General features: G+C 48.0%; 1 protein-coding gene across 1 annotated transcript; it reads right to left on the bottom strand.

The window, feature by feature from the left end:
* Positions 1 to 11,138: 11,138 nt before the first annotated feature.
* On the bottom strand, positions 11,139 to 16,748 carry LOC143882870 (uncharacterized). Its single transcript, XM_077386261.1, has 2 exons — positions 12,057 to 16,748; positions 11,139 to 11,494 (listed from the first exon to the last, which is right to left on the bottom strand). Exons 1-2 carry the CDS (start codon positions 16,672 to 16,674, stop codon positions 11,139 to 11,141), a joined length of 4,974 nt encoding a protein of 1,657 aa, XP_077242376.1. The 5' UTR covers positions 16,675 to 16,748.
* Between the last annotated feature and the right edge of the window lie 1,454 nt (positions 16,749 to 18,202).

Consider the following 18,202-nt stretch of genomic DNA (forward strand, 5'->3'; position numbering starts at 1 on the left):
TTAGAAAGAATGCACCTGGATGGGAGACGCAGAACCAAATCCAAGAAAGTAGAGAACTAAATCCAAGTCGAGCTCCAAGAACCAAATCAAAGCCGAGTCCAAGAGCCGATTCAAACCGACGGCAAGATTAGCCAATGGACCCGAAACGATTACCAAAGTAATCAGCCCCAAACGAGGGTTATGATCCAAACGACCACCAAAGTATTCTATCAATGGGCTTTTGATAAGTTTAAAAGTTTTCAAGAATCGAGATGAATTGCAACTGAACTTGAAAATTAAGAGATTTAGGAGTGATAGAGGAGGAGACTACAAATCACATCCTGAATAGAGTGCCAAACTCAAAATGCTCCTCCACTCCGTATGAGTTATGGCATAAGCATCCTTATAAATATGATACTCTTAAGATTTGGGGCTGTATTGCTTATGTAAGGATACCAGCTCTAGGAGACCTAAAGTGGGAACTAGAACAAGCACTTGTGTTTATTTAGGAGGTGTAGAAGATAGTGTTGCTGCTCGGTTTTTGGATCTATCAACCAATATGGTTATAGAATCTCGAGATGCAGTTTTCTTTGAGACTAAATTTCTCAGAGATCAGGGTTTGACCATATCAGGCGATACAAAGATGGTTACAGAATTGCCGGTTGAGTCTGAACTAGTTACTTCTGACACGTGTCCCAATCTGATTTCTAATTTAGTTCATGTAAGAGTTTCTACAAGAAATAGAGTACCCAAAAATTTTGGTGAGGACTTTGTGACCTACCATTTAGAGAATGATCCATCATCCTATAAGGAAGCGATGAGATCTAGGGACTCTTTATTGTGGGCAGAAGCCATTGATGATGAAATGAGCTCTCTGTTGCAAAATTTAACTTTGCAGCTAGTCGATTTGCCAAAAGGGGCTAAGACTGTGGGCTGTAGGTGGATATTGAAGAAGAAACTTAATCCTGACGGATCCATAGCTCGATATAAAGCACGTTTAGTAGCTAAGGGCTATACTCAAGTGAGTGGGATAGACTACTTTGATGTCTTCTCACCGATCTGTCATTTGGCCACGATAAGAATTCTTCTTGCTTTGGCATCTATTGAGCATTTTATTGTGCATCAAATGGATGTAAAGACAACTTTTCTCAATGGAGAACTGTCAGAGGAAATCTACATGAACCAACCTGAAGGGTTTGTCATGGAAGGTTTCGAGAACAAAGTTTGTAAGTGACACAAATGGTCTTAAACAAGCACCTAAATTGTGGCATAAAAAATTTGACAAGGTAGTAAAGAGCTTGGGTTTTCTAATCAATTACTCGGATAAATGCCTTTACTATCGTTTTGTGTTGAATAAGGTCATGATTATTTGCATATATATAGATGTTTATTCTTGTTCCTAATCTCTCTCTATGGTGAGTAATGTGAAACTTACCTTGGGTAAAGAATTCGATATGAAAGACCTGGGTGTTGTTGACACCATTCTTGGTATGAAAGTAAGTTTTGACAGGCAAGGGATTTCCCTTAGCCAAGCCCATTATCTTGAAAAACTACTTTCTTTATGGGCTTGGAGACAGTGTGAATCAGTTAGCTTATTCTCAACTGATTGGTAGTCTCATGTATGCTATGAGTTGCACTCGGCCAGACATAGCCTTTATAGTTGGCATGTTGAGTCGTTTCACTAGTAATCCTGGCCATGAGTGCTGGGATGCCCTTATGAGGCTGATGAGATACCTTAAGGGTACTCATAATTATGCTCTTTGTTATGGTGGCCATCCTCCTGTATTGGAAGGATATTCTGATGCATCATGGGGCTCAGAATTAAAAGACGGTAAGTCTACCAGTGGTTATGTGTTTACCCTGGGTAGAGCTGCTGTTGCGTGGAAGTTGAAGAGACAGACTTACATTGCTCTGTCCTCTATGGAATCAGAACTTTATGCTTTAGCTTCTGTTGGAGATGAAGCAGAGTGGATAAAGAATCTGATTATGGACATTCCACTAACTCGGTTAATAATTAATTCCTTAAGTGTGTTATGTGATAATGAAGCTACAATTACGATTGTGAAGAACTCACTCTTTAATGGTAAGATGAGACATCTTAGGCTGAAACATGCCATGCTGCATTATCTCATTGAACACGGGATTATTACTCTGATTGCTGTGAGATCGAAGGATAATATGGCCGATGCTCTCGCAAAGGGACTGAACAAAAATCGAATATTCAAAACTGTGGGGGAGATGGGGTTAAAGTCTGTATAGACATGACTTAACCTACGTTCATGTTATTTTGAATTTTCGAATCTCCCTTTTAGCCAAGATAGGCACTTGATATGTTTCGATGATGTTTACAGTTATTGTATGTCATTCCACATTTGATGACATGTCCTTCTTGGGAAAGGTTGTTTCATTTCAAACTTGATGATTCAGCTTAACTCAAATATGGATAAGATGACTGTAACATTCCAAATGGAAACATGAAATGGTTCTTTGCAAAAGAAACTATTAGGTCTTGTTCTTTATTGGAACTTAACAATGATGAATGGTTCTTTGCAAAAGAAGCTGTTTAGGTCTTGTTCTTTATTGAAACTTGACAATGATGCTTATGGTGAGAGTGATACTGATATTTTTTCAGCTATTTTGGAATTGTACTAAGTTCTTCAGGTAGAACTAGATACTTTCGTGAATTATGGAATTGTACTAAGTTCTTCTTCAGGTAGAACTAGATACATTAGTGTTTTACACAAATGATTTGATTCATTTTCGTGAAATCTATATTTGGTAATCACAGGGATTGGCGAAAACGGAGGAGCTTGTCTTGATTTGGACTTTGATGAAGATGACTTACTTGATGAGTAAATCTTCTAAAGTCATAAAGACTATGCTTTCATTTCAGTATGCATAGAGTTCATTTTTTTTGTGGAACTTTATTTTGGATCTCGATGAGAATCATACCCAATGAATGAATTCATCTAAGATCAGTGGGGTTCACTTATATGTGAAACTACCTTTGGGTTGAGTTTAGCTTGTTATATATCTAAAACTCTTGGTTTTTCATAAAATGATTTGTGTTTTCAGTTGGATTACAGATCTTTTATGATATAGACCATATGGTGATATGGATGATTCAATATTTTGTTTTGAACATTACACTATCTATCTATTAGATTGTGCTATATGTAGAACATAGGAGGAGATTGTTGGGTATATAATATAACCCATGTATGTTCTAATATAAGCCCAATAAGATAAGGGACCGGTGTAGTGGGCCTATTTGGGCTAGAGCCCACTAACCTATTAAAACCCTAGTGTATCTAAAATATATAGGGCTGGAGGCAACAAACTCGGTATTCCAAACTAGATACCGTGGGTGTAATGCTTCAAGCAACCTCTTGCTTGACCTAATTCCTCTAACATGTTTATCATATATGATGTGAAATGAAAATTTGGGTCAAGAAGTTTAATGTCCCATTTGCATTTATGGTTAAATTGAAATGACCTTATCCATACTATATATAAAAAAAAGGGTGGCCCAGTGCATGATGCTCACCCCATTGCGGGGGGTCTGGGGAGGGCTAGATTTACGCGGTCTTACCTTTGCGCCAAGGCTTGCCCTCTTTATCAAGTGGTGGGAGAGGAGAAATGAGGATGGGAGAAGAGAATTGAGAGGGCAAGAGTGAGGAGTGAGTGAGAAATGGTTCAAAAACAAAATTAGTGTTTTATTTTTCGTTATTTTTCCGCCTCCTCCCTCATGTCCTCTCTCTTTCTTTCAACACTTCTGAAAATCTAATATTTCGTTGTTGGCTGGTTGCCAAACATTTCCTTATAGTTATTAAATATAAAAACTTCGGTGGTCCTGAAATAACTGTTTGTTAAATATGTAAATTTCGAAAACCTGAGTGGCACTTGAGGCTTATTTAAAACTTATAAATCGAAAGTGTCCTTTAGCTGTTTAAGTACCTTATGCATGTAAATTTCTTTATAGCCACTAAATACATTTTTATTTGAATGGGGTTAAGAATTGCATTAATATGAAGAAAAAAAGTGGGGAATCCTACAACGAAGATGGCCAATACAAGAGAATAGAAAAGACAATAAAATAAAAATATAGTTGAGACCCTCATGAGGGACTTATGGGGAGTCATGTATCTAAGGCATCTTTAGCTTTCACAACTCTTTCTCTAGCTTAGTCTATCAGCGTGGCATAGTCTATCAGCGTCACTGTTTGCCGATCTTCTTACGTAACAGAAGGATATAAATAATCTGCCAATATATTCATAATTTCGTCGGCAAACCACTAGACCTGGCAAAAAGTGACCCGGACCCACGGGTCCACCCAACCAGTCAAAACTGGGCCGGGTGGGGTGGACCCGAGGGTGCCCGTAGAGAAGTGCAAAAGGTTTTATTTTGGCACCTTTTGACTTTTTTCCCCGTAATTGTCATAATTTTTGCTTTTTCTTTGTAGTTTTTTCAGTAATTGTCATATTTTAGTACATCCGGTTTTTTCTTTCTTAATTTTTCTACTTTGCTACCATTTTTCCGTAATTTCTCATTTAAAACTTAGTACCCATGATTATTATTTATTGCTAGCCACCTTTTCACAAATCGTACTTCTACCAATCTTTGCAGTTTACACCACGTCGACAATAAGACAAATCTCTCAAACAGTGAACACAAATGCTTGGCGAAGGTGGCTAGCAAATCCCTATACAAACAAAAAAAAAATATGTCAAAAATCCGGGTGACCTGCCGGTCGACCTGGCCCGTACGGCCGGGTGCAGCCCTAACAAAAGATTTGGGGCTCACAATCGGTTGTCACAATCTCAAACGAACAGGGTATTAGGCCAAGGTGGCAACTGGGCCGTGCCGGCCCACCGCACGCCCGACACGGCACGCTTGCTACAGTGAGGTGGGCAGTGCCGGCACGGCATGAAGACGTGGACCGTGCCGGGCTGAGGGTTTAGGCACGCGGCAAGAAACGGCACGGCACGAAAAGCGGCACGGCACGCCCGTCATGACAAAAAACAGTGTAAAAAGGGCTTTATGTGATTGTTTTCTCGTGCCGCGGGCCGTGCCGTGCCTAACCTCCGGCACATTCGTGGCCGAATCGTGCCATGCCGTGCCTGGCCCGCGGGCCATGTGGGCCATAAAATTTCACGGCCCTTTTGCCACCTTGAGTATTAGGGCATGGGCGAGGCTTTCCTTCAGCCATTTTAAAATGACATGGAGGAAATTGTTAGTATTTTAATACTAAAATTAAAAAGAGTCTTTTGCTTTTTTAGAAAAGATTCCTTTTACTTTTGAAATTCCCACCCAAAATTTGAAGTTTTCAAATTTTGATTCTCTCCTTTGTACTTTTCCCACTAAAATTTTTGAAGCCTTTGGAGTGTGCTCTCTTTTCACTTGTGAAGTTCAATCCAAGATGGGAAAGTGAGAGAGATTCCTCCATCCATATAAGATGGAGTGTTGAGACAAGGGCTTGGGCCTTTCAAGGGCATTCAATTTGTTTGCCATTAGAACTTTTACAAAGAACAAACAAGGATTAATAAACACACGCGCGCCGAGCCGTGTCGGGGCATGGGTTGGGTTGGGGTTTTCCCTAAACGGGATTATCTTTTTAACACCAAGAGTCGTGTCTCTTTGTTTTATCTTAAACTCGTTTTTAAATAATATTTAAAACCCAAAAGCCATGTCCCTACTAATGTGACCGTTAAAAACCCTCTTAATAACATTTTAACAAATGGCTCTATTTTTTAAATAGTGTTTAAATACGCATTAAAGGATATGTTTACGTTTTTAAAAGGACGTGTTTACTGTTTTAAAGGGTGTCTTTAACAGACACGTTTTGCCTTTAAAAACAAACTTTCTCCAACATTTTTATACACAAGTTTTCTGCCTCCTTTCTCTGTTGTTAACAAAACAGTGTATTACGTTTTCTTCTGTCCTTATCTACTTTTTATTTTTTGCTGGGCAATTGGAGTGTTAATCGTCTGGCTCAGATCTATCTGATCGTGCACTTCAGATAGATATCGACGGTGCGTCGGGCTGTTGTATCCTGGGGGTGATTGCGTTTAGATCTGTCGCACCAGAGGCTTTTCCGTAGAGGCGCAAAATCACCTTAAAGAGAGCGACCTAGTCCGTGCCTCATCTCGCCGCATCGAATAGGTTCTACTCATCAGTTTTCTTTTCTATATTTGGCCGAAATACAGGTATGCCATATTTATATTTGGAGCAAAATTTTACAACAGAAATCACCTTCCATCATCACCTAATTGAGGAGGTTAGGCTCAATGAACTTGATGCCTCATAGATGCTGTTAGGCCCGAAATCGGTTAACAGATATGACAGTGACGTAAGAGCCGAGCTTGAGGGCCCAAGGAGCTGAAGTGAAGGGAATGGAGTCCGGATGAACTGTGTGCTGCACAGAAGCGAACGAGGTCAGAATGACCGACCCGGAGTGTACTCCGGACAGGCCCTTCGACACTCAAGTCAGTATGAGCCGGAGTGAAGAGGGAGTTTTTAAGAGTGGAGGGTGAGAATTCAATACCCGATTTATGAGCTTTGGAAGCCTTTTTATAAGGAAAGTTTGGGGTAGGTGGGGAGTTAATGCCTCCAACGCAGGTGTCGACCAGCTATAGGTTCAGGTTCACCTACGCCGAGGGAATTACCAAACTACCCCTGCTGACGAGGGTCCTGCGGTGGGCCCTCCTCTAGCCACGTGTTGGAAGCTAACAGGCTGCTGCGTTGTTGCACCCCATCAGTTGCCCCCCAGTTCTCCAAGTTATTATGGTGACTTGGGGAAATATGGTGGGGTACGCTTCCGATTGGAAGTGGTCGAGGCTTGGCCTGAATACGAAGCAGTCCGGAAATTGGAGGCAGTCCGGAATCTGTGGTAGTCTGGATTCTGGGGCAGTCCGGAAATTGGAGGCAGTCCGGATTCTGGAGACAGTCCGGAATCTGGAGACAGTCCGGATTCTGGAGCAGTCCGGAAATGGGGGCAGTCCGGAAATTGGAGGCAGTCCGGAATCTGTGACAGTCCGGATTCTGGAGACAGTCCGGAATCTGGAGGCAGTCCGGATTCTGGAGCAGTCCGGAAATGGAGGCAGTCTGGATTCCGGGACAGTCCGAATTCTGGGGGCAGTCCGGAAATGGAGGCAGTTCGGATCTTCGTCAGTCCGGCTTGGGCCGGACTGATTTTTGTCATTTAGCGACCCAGTCCGGCTTGGGCCGGACTGCTTTTTGTCGTTTTGCGAAACGCGTCATATCCAGTCCGGCTTGGGCCGGGCTGCTTCTTGTTGTTTAGCGACCCAGTCCAGCTTGGGCCGGACTGCTTTTTGTCGTTTTGCGAAACGCGTCATATCCAGTCCGGCTTGGGCCGGACTGCTTTTTGTCGTTTTGCGAAACACGTCATATCCAGTCCGGCTTGGGCCGGACTGCTTCTTGTCGTTTAGCGACCCAGTCCGGCTTGGGCCGGACTGCTTGGAACTCGTCATATCCAGTCCGGTTTTGGCCGGACTGTTTTTTGTTCTTTAGCGACCCAGTCCGGCTTGGGCCGGACTGCTTGGAACTCGTCTCGAAGTTTGTGCCCGCCATTAATAAAAGACACGTGGCACCACTCGGGTGTCCTCGAGACGTGTGCCTTTCATTTAATGCACACCGCCTCAGAGAAATCTATATAAGAGTGGGTTTTACCTTCTCATTTTCACTTTTTTACTTCTCCTCCTTCTCCCCCTCTTTTTCCTCTGTCAGTTCGGCGAAGCCCAGTTCGGCGAAGGTCAGTTCGGGCCGAGTAGTTTTTGTGAACGGCGGTGGATTCAGGAGCATTCAGTGTGATCCGGTAATTTTTCTTGAGCGTGTCTCATTCATTTCTTTTCCTGCTTTCATGTCTAGTAGCTCTAGTTCTGAGTCCGGTTCGGGGGAGTCGTCTTCTAGTAGTTCAGGGTCTAGATCGTTGATTAGGACCGAGGATAGGCCTACCTGGTCACCGGCCCCGAAAATGGCGAGTGTGACTGTTATAGGTAGTGATGAGGAGGGGGAGGACGAGGCGATATTGGACCTGAACACCGCTCCGCTTCTGACGGATAGCTACGTCCCACAAGGGGGGAGTGTTGGTAGTGACGCCGGCGAGGCGTCCACAACGTTTCACCCAAGCCGGGCCGTTGAGGTCGTGGCACGGGCCCGTATGGATGCCAACCCTACATACAACATACAGGCTCTCAATGAGGAGAACTACCTGGATGAGTCCGCCATGGCAGTGATTAGGGATAAGTACTGCATCCCATCCAGGTTTGGACTGAGGGAGGCGACAGAGGGAGATAGAGCCTGCAACGAAAGCTCTGATGTTTGCATATATGACGAGTCACTGAGGGCCGGACTCCGATTTCCTCTACACCCCTTCTTCACCTCGGTGCTTCAGCATTACGGGCTGGCCCCGGCCCAGGTGGCGCCGAACTCATGGAGGCTGCTCACGGGGTTCGTATACCTCATTCGGGGCCGGCTTTAGAGGGACTTGTCAGTAACGTTATTCCGCGCGTGTGCGCAATTGAAGAAGCACAAGGGTGGGGGTTGGATTTACATTAGCCAGCGTCCGGAGATAAAAATGATCACTGGTATTCCCTCCTCCATACACCTGTGGAGGAACAGGTTCTTTTACGTCGAGGACGCGGAGTCTAGCGAGCCTTGGCCGGTCCCTTTGAAATGGGGAACCCCGGATACAGTCGCGATGAGTCGCAAACCGTTCCTTGAGGGTGAAGATGCGAGAACCCTCGCTCTACTTCGGGAGGTGCTGGACCAGGAGGGGCCTGCTGACTGTTCAGACTTCCAAGGGGAAGAGGTTTTGGTTGGGTTGGGCCTTAGTACTGCGACCCGGGCACGTACGTAGATAGCTTCCTTTAAAATTCGTCTCTCCCCTTCTTCTTTTTTGTCTCTGTCTGGTTTTGTTTTCGTCTATCTTTCAGAGATGCAGCAGCAGTCGTTAGTCGATAAGATGAGGAAGGGGGCCTTCGGGACGGTCCGTCAGGGCCAGAAAAGGAAGGCCCCAGAGACGGCAAGTCCGGCTCCGACCCAGGACGCGCCGCCCCCGCCCAAGGCCAAGAGCTCAGTGAAACTGGTGAGTTCATCCGGCGAGATCTGCTGGCACCCTCCCACCCCCGACGAGGCCCAGTGATAACGTTTTTCGGCCGAACTGGGCCGTCCAAAAGACTGATACCGGCCTTGGAGAGAGCCGGGTGGCTGTAGAGATTCAAACTAAATGTATTCTTGACAAAGACAAACAACAGGTTCTCCACGAGCCGCCAGCTACGGCCGAAGAGGCCGTATTTTCTTCTCTTTATCAGGTAAGATGGCTGTTGAGTATGTTCACTCTTTGTTCGCCTTCTACTTCGTTTGCTTGTGTTAACACTTGCTCGTCTGTATTTTATAGATCGGAGTGTACTTCAATGATCTTCGAGGGAAGAGTAAGAAATTCTCCGATGCTATAACCAAGTCTGAGGAGGAGAATGGGAAGCTGAAAAGGGAGGCGAAGGAGCTGAAGAAGTCCGTCGAAAAATCTGCCGACGAGATCAAGCGGTTGAGAGAGGATTTTGCCGCTCAGCTGGCCGCGCAGAAGGAGGAAGCGACGGAAGCCCTCAACGCTCATAGGGAGAGGGCCCTATCGAGGCAGGCGACTGCCGTTCAGGAGAAGGAGGACGAACTCCTTCTTCTATCCAGTGAGGCCTACAAGATAGGGTTTTTTGACTGCCTTGGGCAGGTCAAGGATTCCAACCCGGGCGTTGACCTGTCGAGGATGGTTATACCTGATCCACCGACGCTCACTGGCGAGGAGCCGGCCGCAGCTGACGCACTCTTGCCCCCGGGGGCAGATTCAGCGCGGGATGGGGCAATGAGGCGCCTTGAGTTCTTTTTCTCCCCTTTTTTGGCGATTTCTTGATTTCTTTTTGTAACGGCCCCTTGAAGGCCCAACTCCCCTTTTGTAACAGCCCGTTGAGGCGTCTTTTTTGTAATGGTCTTCTGAGGCCCCAACATATGAATGGAAAGAACTTTTGTTTGTCTACCTCTTCTATGCTTGTCTGTCTCTAGTTTACACTGCTTTTTCGTATGATGCGTAGCTATCGCTCTAGGTAGGAGTCATGGACTTAGGAGTGGACTCCCGATCTTTGTGGAGACGAGCCGTGGCGAACCAAACGTCGAGTACCCTAGTTTTAGTGAACTGGGTTTCGAAGGAGCTTTGGTTTTTGCATCCGGGCTGGTTCCGGACCAGGAGTGGGCTCCCGGTCTTTGCGGAGACGAGCCGTGGCGAACCAAACGTCGAGTACCCTAGTTTTAGTGAACTGGGTTTCGAAGGAGCTTTGGTTTTTGCATCCGGGCTGGTTCCGGACCAGGAGTGGGCTCCCGGTCTTTGCGGAGACGAGCCGTGGCGAACCAAACGTCGAGTACCCTAGTTTTAGTGAACTGGGTTTCGAAGGAGCTTTGGTTTTTGCATCCGGGCTGGTTCCGGACCAGGAGTGGGCTCCCGGTCTTTGCGGAGACGAGCCGTGGCGAACCAAACGTCGAGTACTCTAGTTTTAGTGAACTGGGTTTCGAATGAGCTTTGGTTTTTGCATCCGGGCTGGTTCCGGACCAGGAGTGGGCTCCCGGTCTTTGCGGAGACGAGCCGTGGCGAACCAAACGTCGAGTACCCTAGTTTTAGTGAACTGGGTTTCGAAGGAGCTTTGGTTTTTGCATCCGGGCTGGTTCCGGACCAGGAGTGGGCTCCCGGTCTTTGCGGAGACGAGACGTGGCGAACCAAACGTCGAGTACCCTAGTTTTAGTGAACTGGGTTTCGAAGGAGCTTTGGTTTTTGCATCCGGGTTGGTTCCGGACCAGGAGTGGGCTCCCGGTCTTTGCGGAGACGAGCCGTGGCGAACCAAACGTCAAGTACCCTAGTTTTAGTGAACTGGGTTTCGCAATCTGACGGACACGAAGGCATTTGTAAAAAAAAGAAAAGGTTCTTTCATTCACATTCAGGAGATGTTTACAAAGTTTTTTGTGTGCCGGCTACTTCACTACTGATGATATTTGCGGAGGTTCTTCGAGTTCCAGGCATGTGGGAGTAGTTGTTCCTCTAGTGTTTCCAGCCTATAACTACCCGGGCGAATCACCTCTTTTACTCGGTAAGGCCCCTCTCAGGTTGGGAAAAGCTTTCCGGCCTTCTTGGGTTGGGAGATAGCAGCTTTCCTTAAGACCAGATCTCTAACTCGAAACTCTCTAGGGCGTATCTTCGAGTCATGATAGCGAGATACTTTCTGCTTGTAGGCGGCGACTCTTATTCGGGATTCTTCTCTGGCCTCCTCTAATAAGTCAAGATTCGCGCGGAGCCCGTCACCGTTGAGCTGTTCGTTGAAGTTGGAAATTCTAACGGACGGGGTGCCTACATCGACAGGTATTACCGCCTCTGTTCCGAAGGACAGGTTGAATGGAGACTCACCCGTGGGTGTGCGCGGGGTGGTGCGATAAGCCCATAGGACGTGATAGAGCTCATCTGCCCATCGACCAACTTTTTCGTCCAGTCTTTTCTTGATCCCTTGCAGTAGGATTCGGTTTGTGACTTCTGTCTGCCCGTTGGTCTGTGGGTGTGCTACGGAGGTGAACCTCTGCTCAATTTTCAGGTCGGAGCAAAACTTTCGAAAGTTTCGGCAGTCGAAACTGTTTGCCGTTGTCTGTTATCAAGGCGCGAGGAATCCCGAATCTGCAGACTACTGATTTCCAGAAGAAGCTCTGCACATTCTGTTTTGTGATCTGGGCTAGAGGTTCAGCCTCCACCCATTTGGTAAAATAATCAATGGCCACCACTACGAAGGTGCGCCTTCCGAAGGCCGGTGGGAAGGGGCCCAAGATATCCATCCCCCAAATCGCGAAGGGTAGCGGGCTGATGATTGGGGCCATAGATACAGCGGGCTGATGAATGGTGGGGGAGAATTTTTGGCATTTCTCGCATCTCTTTACCAGGGTCAGCGCGTCTTGTCTCAACGTCGGCCAGTACAGACCTCTCAGCAGGACTTTGATCGCCAGGGCTTTGCCCCCCAGGTGCTCCCCGCAAATACCTTCGTGTGTCTCTTGCAGGGCGTACGTGGCGTCGCCGGGCCAGAGACACTTTAAGTGTGGGAGAGTATAGGATCTTTTGAACAAGTTCTCGCCATCGAGTGAAAAACGGGCTGCCCTTTGGATCACCTTGCGCACTTCTCTCTTGGCCTCAGGCAGTTTCCCACTACGCAGGTAGTCGACGATCTCGTCCATCCAGCAGGGCTCGTGTTCCACCTGCATTATCTCAGCAGCCTTTCTTTCGATACTGGAGGCCTGTAGGAACTCCATGCATATATTCCCGAGAGTCGTGTACCCGGATGCGGCCAGCTTGGACAGTACATCTGCCTTTGTGTTGTCCGTTCTGGGGATTCTGACGACCTCAAAACTTCTGAACTTGGAGGATAGTTGCCGGACCTGGGAGAGGTATTTAATCATTCGCTCGTCGCGGGCTTCGTATATACCTTGGATCTGGTTGGCGACCAACTGGGAGTCACAGTAAGCTTTCAATCTCTGGGCTCCAGTCTGGACTGCAAGATTCATTCCGGCGAGGAGTGGTTCATACTCAGCCTCATTGTTGGAAGCGCGAAAGCCGAACCTCAAGGCGTAGTCTAGTGCGAAACCGTCCGGCCCGGTTAAAACCAGACCGGCTCCGCACCCAGCCTTGTTTGAGGATCCGTCCACGTGCACTTCCCAAAGTGATTCGGCGATTGAAGGATCATGCTCAACTGGTGGCAGGGGGATGGTTCCTGCTCTGGCTCCATCTTCTCCTGGTTCTCCGGCTGTGATAGCACCTTTCGCTGCTGGGGCTTGGGCGATTTCAGGTTCGGCGATCTGCTGGGGGATGGAGCATTCAGCTACGAAATCTGCCAATACTTGAGCCTTGATCGCGGGCCTGGGCATGTACCGGATGTCAAATTCGCTCAGTTCCACGGCCCATTTAACCAGTCGTCCCGAAGTATCTGGCTTGTGTAGGACTTGTCTAAGCGGCTGGTCAGTTAGGACCTTTATCGTGTGAGCTTGGAAATACGGTCTCAACTTCCTGGCCGCCATTACCAGCGCGTAAGCCAATTTCTCGACCCGCTGGTACCTTATTTCGGCGTCGTGCAAGGCTTTGCTAACGTAGTAGACCGGTTTTTGTTGGCTGCGCTCTTCACGGACTATGACCGCAGCCAGAGCCAGGGGGCTTATAGATAGGTACAAGATTAGCTCCTCACCGGGCTCCGGTTTTGTCAATAGCGGTGGAGAGGACAAATATTGCTTCAGCTCCTCGAAGGAGGTTTGGCATTCCTCTGTCCAGGGCGAGGTTTTGAGTCCTTTGACTGCGTTGAAAAAAGGGAGACACCTCTCTGCAGATTTTGAGACGAAGCGCCCCAGCGCGGCTATCATCCCTGTCAGTCGCTGCACTTCTCTGATGGTTTTCGGCGGAGCGAGCTCCACCACGGCCTTGATTTTTTCTGGATTGGCCTCTATCCCTCTCTGGCTGACCATAAACCCCAGAAACTTTCCCGAGCTGACCCCAAAAGTGCACTTGGTGGGATTGAGCTTCATCTTATTGTCTCTCAGGACTTGAAACGTTTCTTCTAGATCGGAGACATGATCTTGCGAGCTTAGGCTTTTGACCAGCATGTCGTCGACATATACTTCCATGTTGCGGCCAATCTGATTCCGGAAGAGTTTGTTTACGAGCCTCTGATACGTGGCCCCAGCATTTTTCAGGCCAAAGGGCATGACACGGTAGCAGTAGGTCCCCTGGTCCGTTACGAAGGAGGTCTTCGGGATATCTGACTCATACATTTTGATCTGGTTATATCCAGAGAAGGCGTCCATGAAGCTGAGTAATTCGTGACCTGCGGTGGCGTCGATGAGCTGATCGATTTTTGGGAGCGGGTAGCTGTCCTTGGGACAGGCTTTATTCAAATCCGTGAAGTCGACGCAGGTTCTCCATTTCCCATTGGCCTTTTTCACCAGGACTACATTTGCCAGCCAGTCCGGGTATTGGATTTCTCGGATGAAGTCAGCTCTTAGGAGTCTCTCCACCTCTTCTCTGATCGCCATCTGCCTTTCGAGGGCAAAGTGTCTCTTCTTCTGCTTCACCGGCCTGCAGGTCGGGTCGACGCCTAGTCTGTGCGAACTGACCTCCGGGTTGATGCCGGGCATGTCCGTGGGGGCCCATGCAAAGACATCCGCATTGTCCTGGAGGAACTGAGTGAGGCTGTGCCGGGCGCCGTCGTCAAGAGAGGAGCCGATCTGGACTACCTTTTCATCATCGTTCTCACACAGAGGGACGGAGACAAGGTCTTCGGCGGGCTGAGTTCCCTGAGCTTCGTCCCTTAGGTCCAGTAGCTCGATTGGCAACGACTCCGTCGCATTTCTGCCCTTAAGCGCCATTGCATAACATTCCCTAGATTGCGGCTGGTCTCCTCGAACTTCTCCCACGCCATTGGGCGTTATGAACTTCATCTTCGGGTGATAAGCAGACGCGACGGCGCGGATCAGGTTCTGGCCAGGCCGTCCTAAAATAGCGTTATAGACCGAGGTGGCCCTCACTACTAGGAAGTTGACCATGGCGAAGGCTTGGCAGGGCGGCTCTCCGACGAGGACAGGAAGCTCGATTGGTCCCTCGACCTTGACTACTTCTCCTGAAAAGCCGAAGAGATCTGAGTTCGCCGGCTTTAAGCGGTCGTCACCTATCATCATTCTTTCGAAGGTGTGATAGTACAGAATGTCGGCTGAGCTCCCGTTGTCGACCAGGATTTTCTTCAACTCCCAGTTTGCGACGAGCATAGTGAGGACTAGGGCGTCGTCATGTGGTAATATCAGGCCGTCAAGGTCCGCGTCCGAGAAGGAGATCTCATTCTCCGTCTTCGCTTTCTTACTACATGCATGCACGGCATTGACTCGGCGCACATATGCTTTCCGAGCAGCGGAGGAGGTACCTCCAGCTGCCGGACCGCCCATGATTGTGCCAATGACTCCTCTTGGTTGGGAGCGGTGTGCTTCTGACGGTGGACTGGGCAGCGATGGAGATTGTCTTCGGACTGGGGGCGGTTGAGACCGCCGAGGGCTTCGGCCCTGGGGACCCTTCTCCTTGGGGTCACTCCCGCGGGTGTCACTCCGGACATATTTTTTCAAGTAGCCCCTGCTGATTAACTGCTCGATCTCCTCCTTCAGCTGTCGGCAATCGTCTGTATCGTGTCCGTGGTCCCTGTGGAACCGACAGTACTTTGACTTGTCTCTCCTGTTTCCCTTGGAGATCATTGGAGTTGGCCATTTTATGAACTCTTCTCCGCTGATGGCCGCCAGGATATGCCTTCGGGAGGTGTTGAGAGGGGTGAAGTTTTCCTCCCTCCTGTGTGGGGATTTGTCCCTTCTGACAACCTTATCGTCCCTGCGCTGCTTAGCATGGTGCCTATCTTGGTTCCTGTCATCAGAGGTTCTCCTCCGACTCGAATCCAGAGCTGCCAGTGTCTCTTCTACAGATATGTACTCCTCTGCCCCGGACATTAGGTCTGCTAGGGAGTGAGGATTCCGGCGGGCCACTGCTCTGCGGAAATCATTTGATCTAGCGCCCGCGAGAAGCGCGTTCGTAGCGGCCGAGGGGTCCAAATCGGGCACTTGAAGTGCCTCCCTGTTGAAGCGGCTGACGAAGGCTTTGAGAGGTTCATTATCCTCCTGCCGCAAGGTCATCAGGGATGCTGCTGTTTTCCTTGGCCTGCGGCTGCTCATGAAGTGGCGGACCAGGTCTTCCCCGAAGTCATCGAAGTTGTTGATGGAGTTCGGTCGGATCCTTGAGTACCAATCCCTAGCTGCACCTGTGAGGGTCGTCGGGAATGCTCTACAGAGGAAGCCGTCTAACGCACCGTGGAGGAGCATCAATGTCCGGAACGTCTCCAAGTGGTCGACGAGGTCAGTGGTCCCATCATACTGCGGGATAGATGGCATTTTAAACCCCCTGGGTGCTGGGGCGCCCATCACGTCGTCGGTGAACGGCGTTCTGCTCGAGAACGCCCTAGACACAGGCCGGCTTGGATCCTTAGCCAGCTCTTCGATTCTGTGGCCCATCTCTTCTATCCTTCGCATCATCGGGTCATCTTTATGTTCTGGTGACCTGTTCCTCCCCACGGATTGGCCTGCTGCGGAGCCGGAGTGGCTCTCCGGACTCCGACGACGGGACCCCGACTTTGCCTGCGGCGCGCGCTCTTCATGAGCTCGGCGCCTTTGCGCAGAGCGAGACCTAGACCTCCGACAGCGGTGCGGCTCTGTCTGCGCATGCCTGGCTATGGGGTGACGGACTTGTCCGGGGGAGTGGTGAGTCCGGTCTTCACTACGGCGCGACGACTCTCCCCTGTGGATTTCTGGCCTTTCTAGGACAGGTTGTGGAGCTTCCGGAGGAGGTTGGGGGGGCGCCTGGAGCAGCTGCTGGTACTGACCAACGAGAGCGGTCATATGTTGAAAGAGAGCTTGGACTTGCTCCGGAGTCGGCATGGAGTTAAGGTTTACGGAGCGAGGCTGGTTCTGTTCAGCCGTGGCGGAAGCTGCCACTACTAGCGAGGCGAGTCGCTCACTTCGAGTCCTGCCGGGTAGCACGGCTAGGGTGGTCCGTGCGGCTGGCACCCGCGCACTCTTACGTCCTGCCATTTTTGTGAAGTGTTTGGAACAGCCTTTAGTCCAGGGGTCCCACGGATGGCGCCAATCTGTTAGGCCCGAAATCGGTTAACAGATATGACAGTGACGTAAGAGCCGAGCTTGAGGGCCCAAGGAGCTGCAGTGAAGGGAATGGAGTCCGGATGAACTGTGTGCTGCACAGAAGCAAACGAGGTCAGAATGACCGACCCGGAGTGTACTCCGGACAGGCCCTTCGACACTCAAGTCAGTATGAGCCGGAGTGAAGAGGGAGTTTTTAAGAGTGGAGGGTGAGAATTCAATACCCGATTTATGAGCTTTGGAAGCCTTTTTATAAGGAAAGTTTGGGGTAGGTGGGGAGTTAATGCCTCCAACGCAGGTGTCAACCAGCTATAGGTTCAGGTTCACCTACCCCGAGGGAATTACCAAACTACCCCTGCTGACGAGGGTCCTGCGGTGGGCCCTCCTCTAGCCACGTGTTGGAAGCTAACAGGCTGCTGCGTTGTTGCACCCCATCAGATGCCTTTTTAAATTTCTTTGTATCTATTAATTTTAGTTTTGAGCAAGGTTTCAAATTTTGGTTCCGGAATGCATTTCGGTCCCAAAATTTTGAAATTTCGATCGAAATGGGAAGAAATAAAAAAATCTAATATTTTATTCAGTACGAAATTTCGGCTAATTTCGGTTTCAGCTGAAATTTTGGGAAAATATTAAAGAATGAATAAAATCCAGATTTTTTAAGTAAAATTCCTTAGATTTCGGACCAAAATTTCCGGAAATCGAAATTTCGGCCGAAATGATGTAACATTTTGGGTATCACAGATTTCGATTTCAGGGTTGACCGAAACCCGAAATTTCGGATTTCGGTCGAAATTTAAAACCTTGGTTTTGAGTACCATTTTCTTGTTTTCAAATAAAGACCAATCAATTTTGAAATAAAATGGGCATTAAACAAATGTTTCACCCTTTTTTAAGTGGAAAAATAGGCAGAGAACTTGTTTTATGCAGTAACGTAGGATAAAAGAGCCACGGTCGTTCTATATATATACTTCTTAACAAAGACATTGTTAGTCGTTTTGACAACTCAATAATCTTCAATAAAGAGAATAATTATAGAGGAGAGTGTTCCTGCGCAGGGAGCTTCTCTACACTCAAGTGGCTTAAAAAGCATCCCATTGGTTCGTATAGCGGGTCGGTCAACAAAAAGTGACCAATGGGAGGCTTTATAAGCCACTTAAGCGCAGGGAGCTCCTGCGCAGCTACGCAGGAACACTTTTCTCATAATTATAACCAAAACTAGAGTAATATTAATGTTTTCATTTATAAGTGAACAATTCAATGGCCTCGGATGCTAACACTCCGTCCATATTTGCAAATAAAATCATTTTTAGTTAATATTATTTTCAATTAGGACATTGAGGCTTCTTGATTTGCAAGTTATTAAGTATAATATTTGCAAATTATTGTAGCCACGATTTACAAATAATGGTAATTAACTTCAGAAGTATATGCACATAAGATTATGTGCAGATAATTTTTAGAG

Source organism: Tasmannia lanceolata, unplaced genomic scaffold (assembly GCF_043159265.1).
Source record: "Tasmannia lanceolata isolate RefF3 unplaced genomic scaffold, GAP_Taslan_0.1 ptg000008l, whole genome shotgun sequence".
NCBI lineage: Eukaryota > Viridiplantae > Streptophyta > Magnoliopsida > Canellales > Winteraceae > Tasmannia > Tasmannia lanceolata.

What these genes read in the sequence shown, in the direction of transcription:
- LOC143882870 (XM_077386261.1), bottom strand. Translation starts at nt 16,674, where the DNA reads ATGGCAGGACGTAAGAGTGCGCGGGTGCCAGCCGCACGGACCACCCTA. An exon ending in CCTGCAAGAGACACACGAAG is followed by an intron (nt 11,495 to 12,056) that starts GTATTTGCGGGG and finishes GTCGATGGGCAG; the next exon opens with ATGAGCTCTATCACGTCCTA.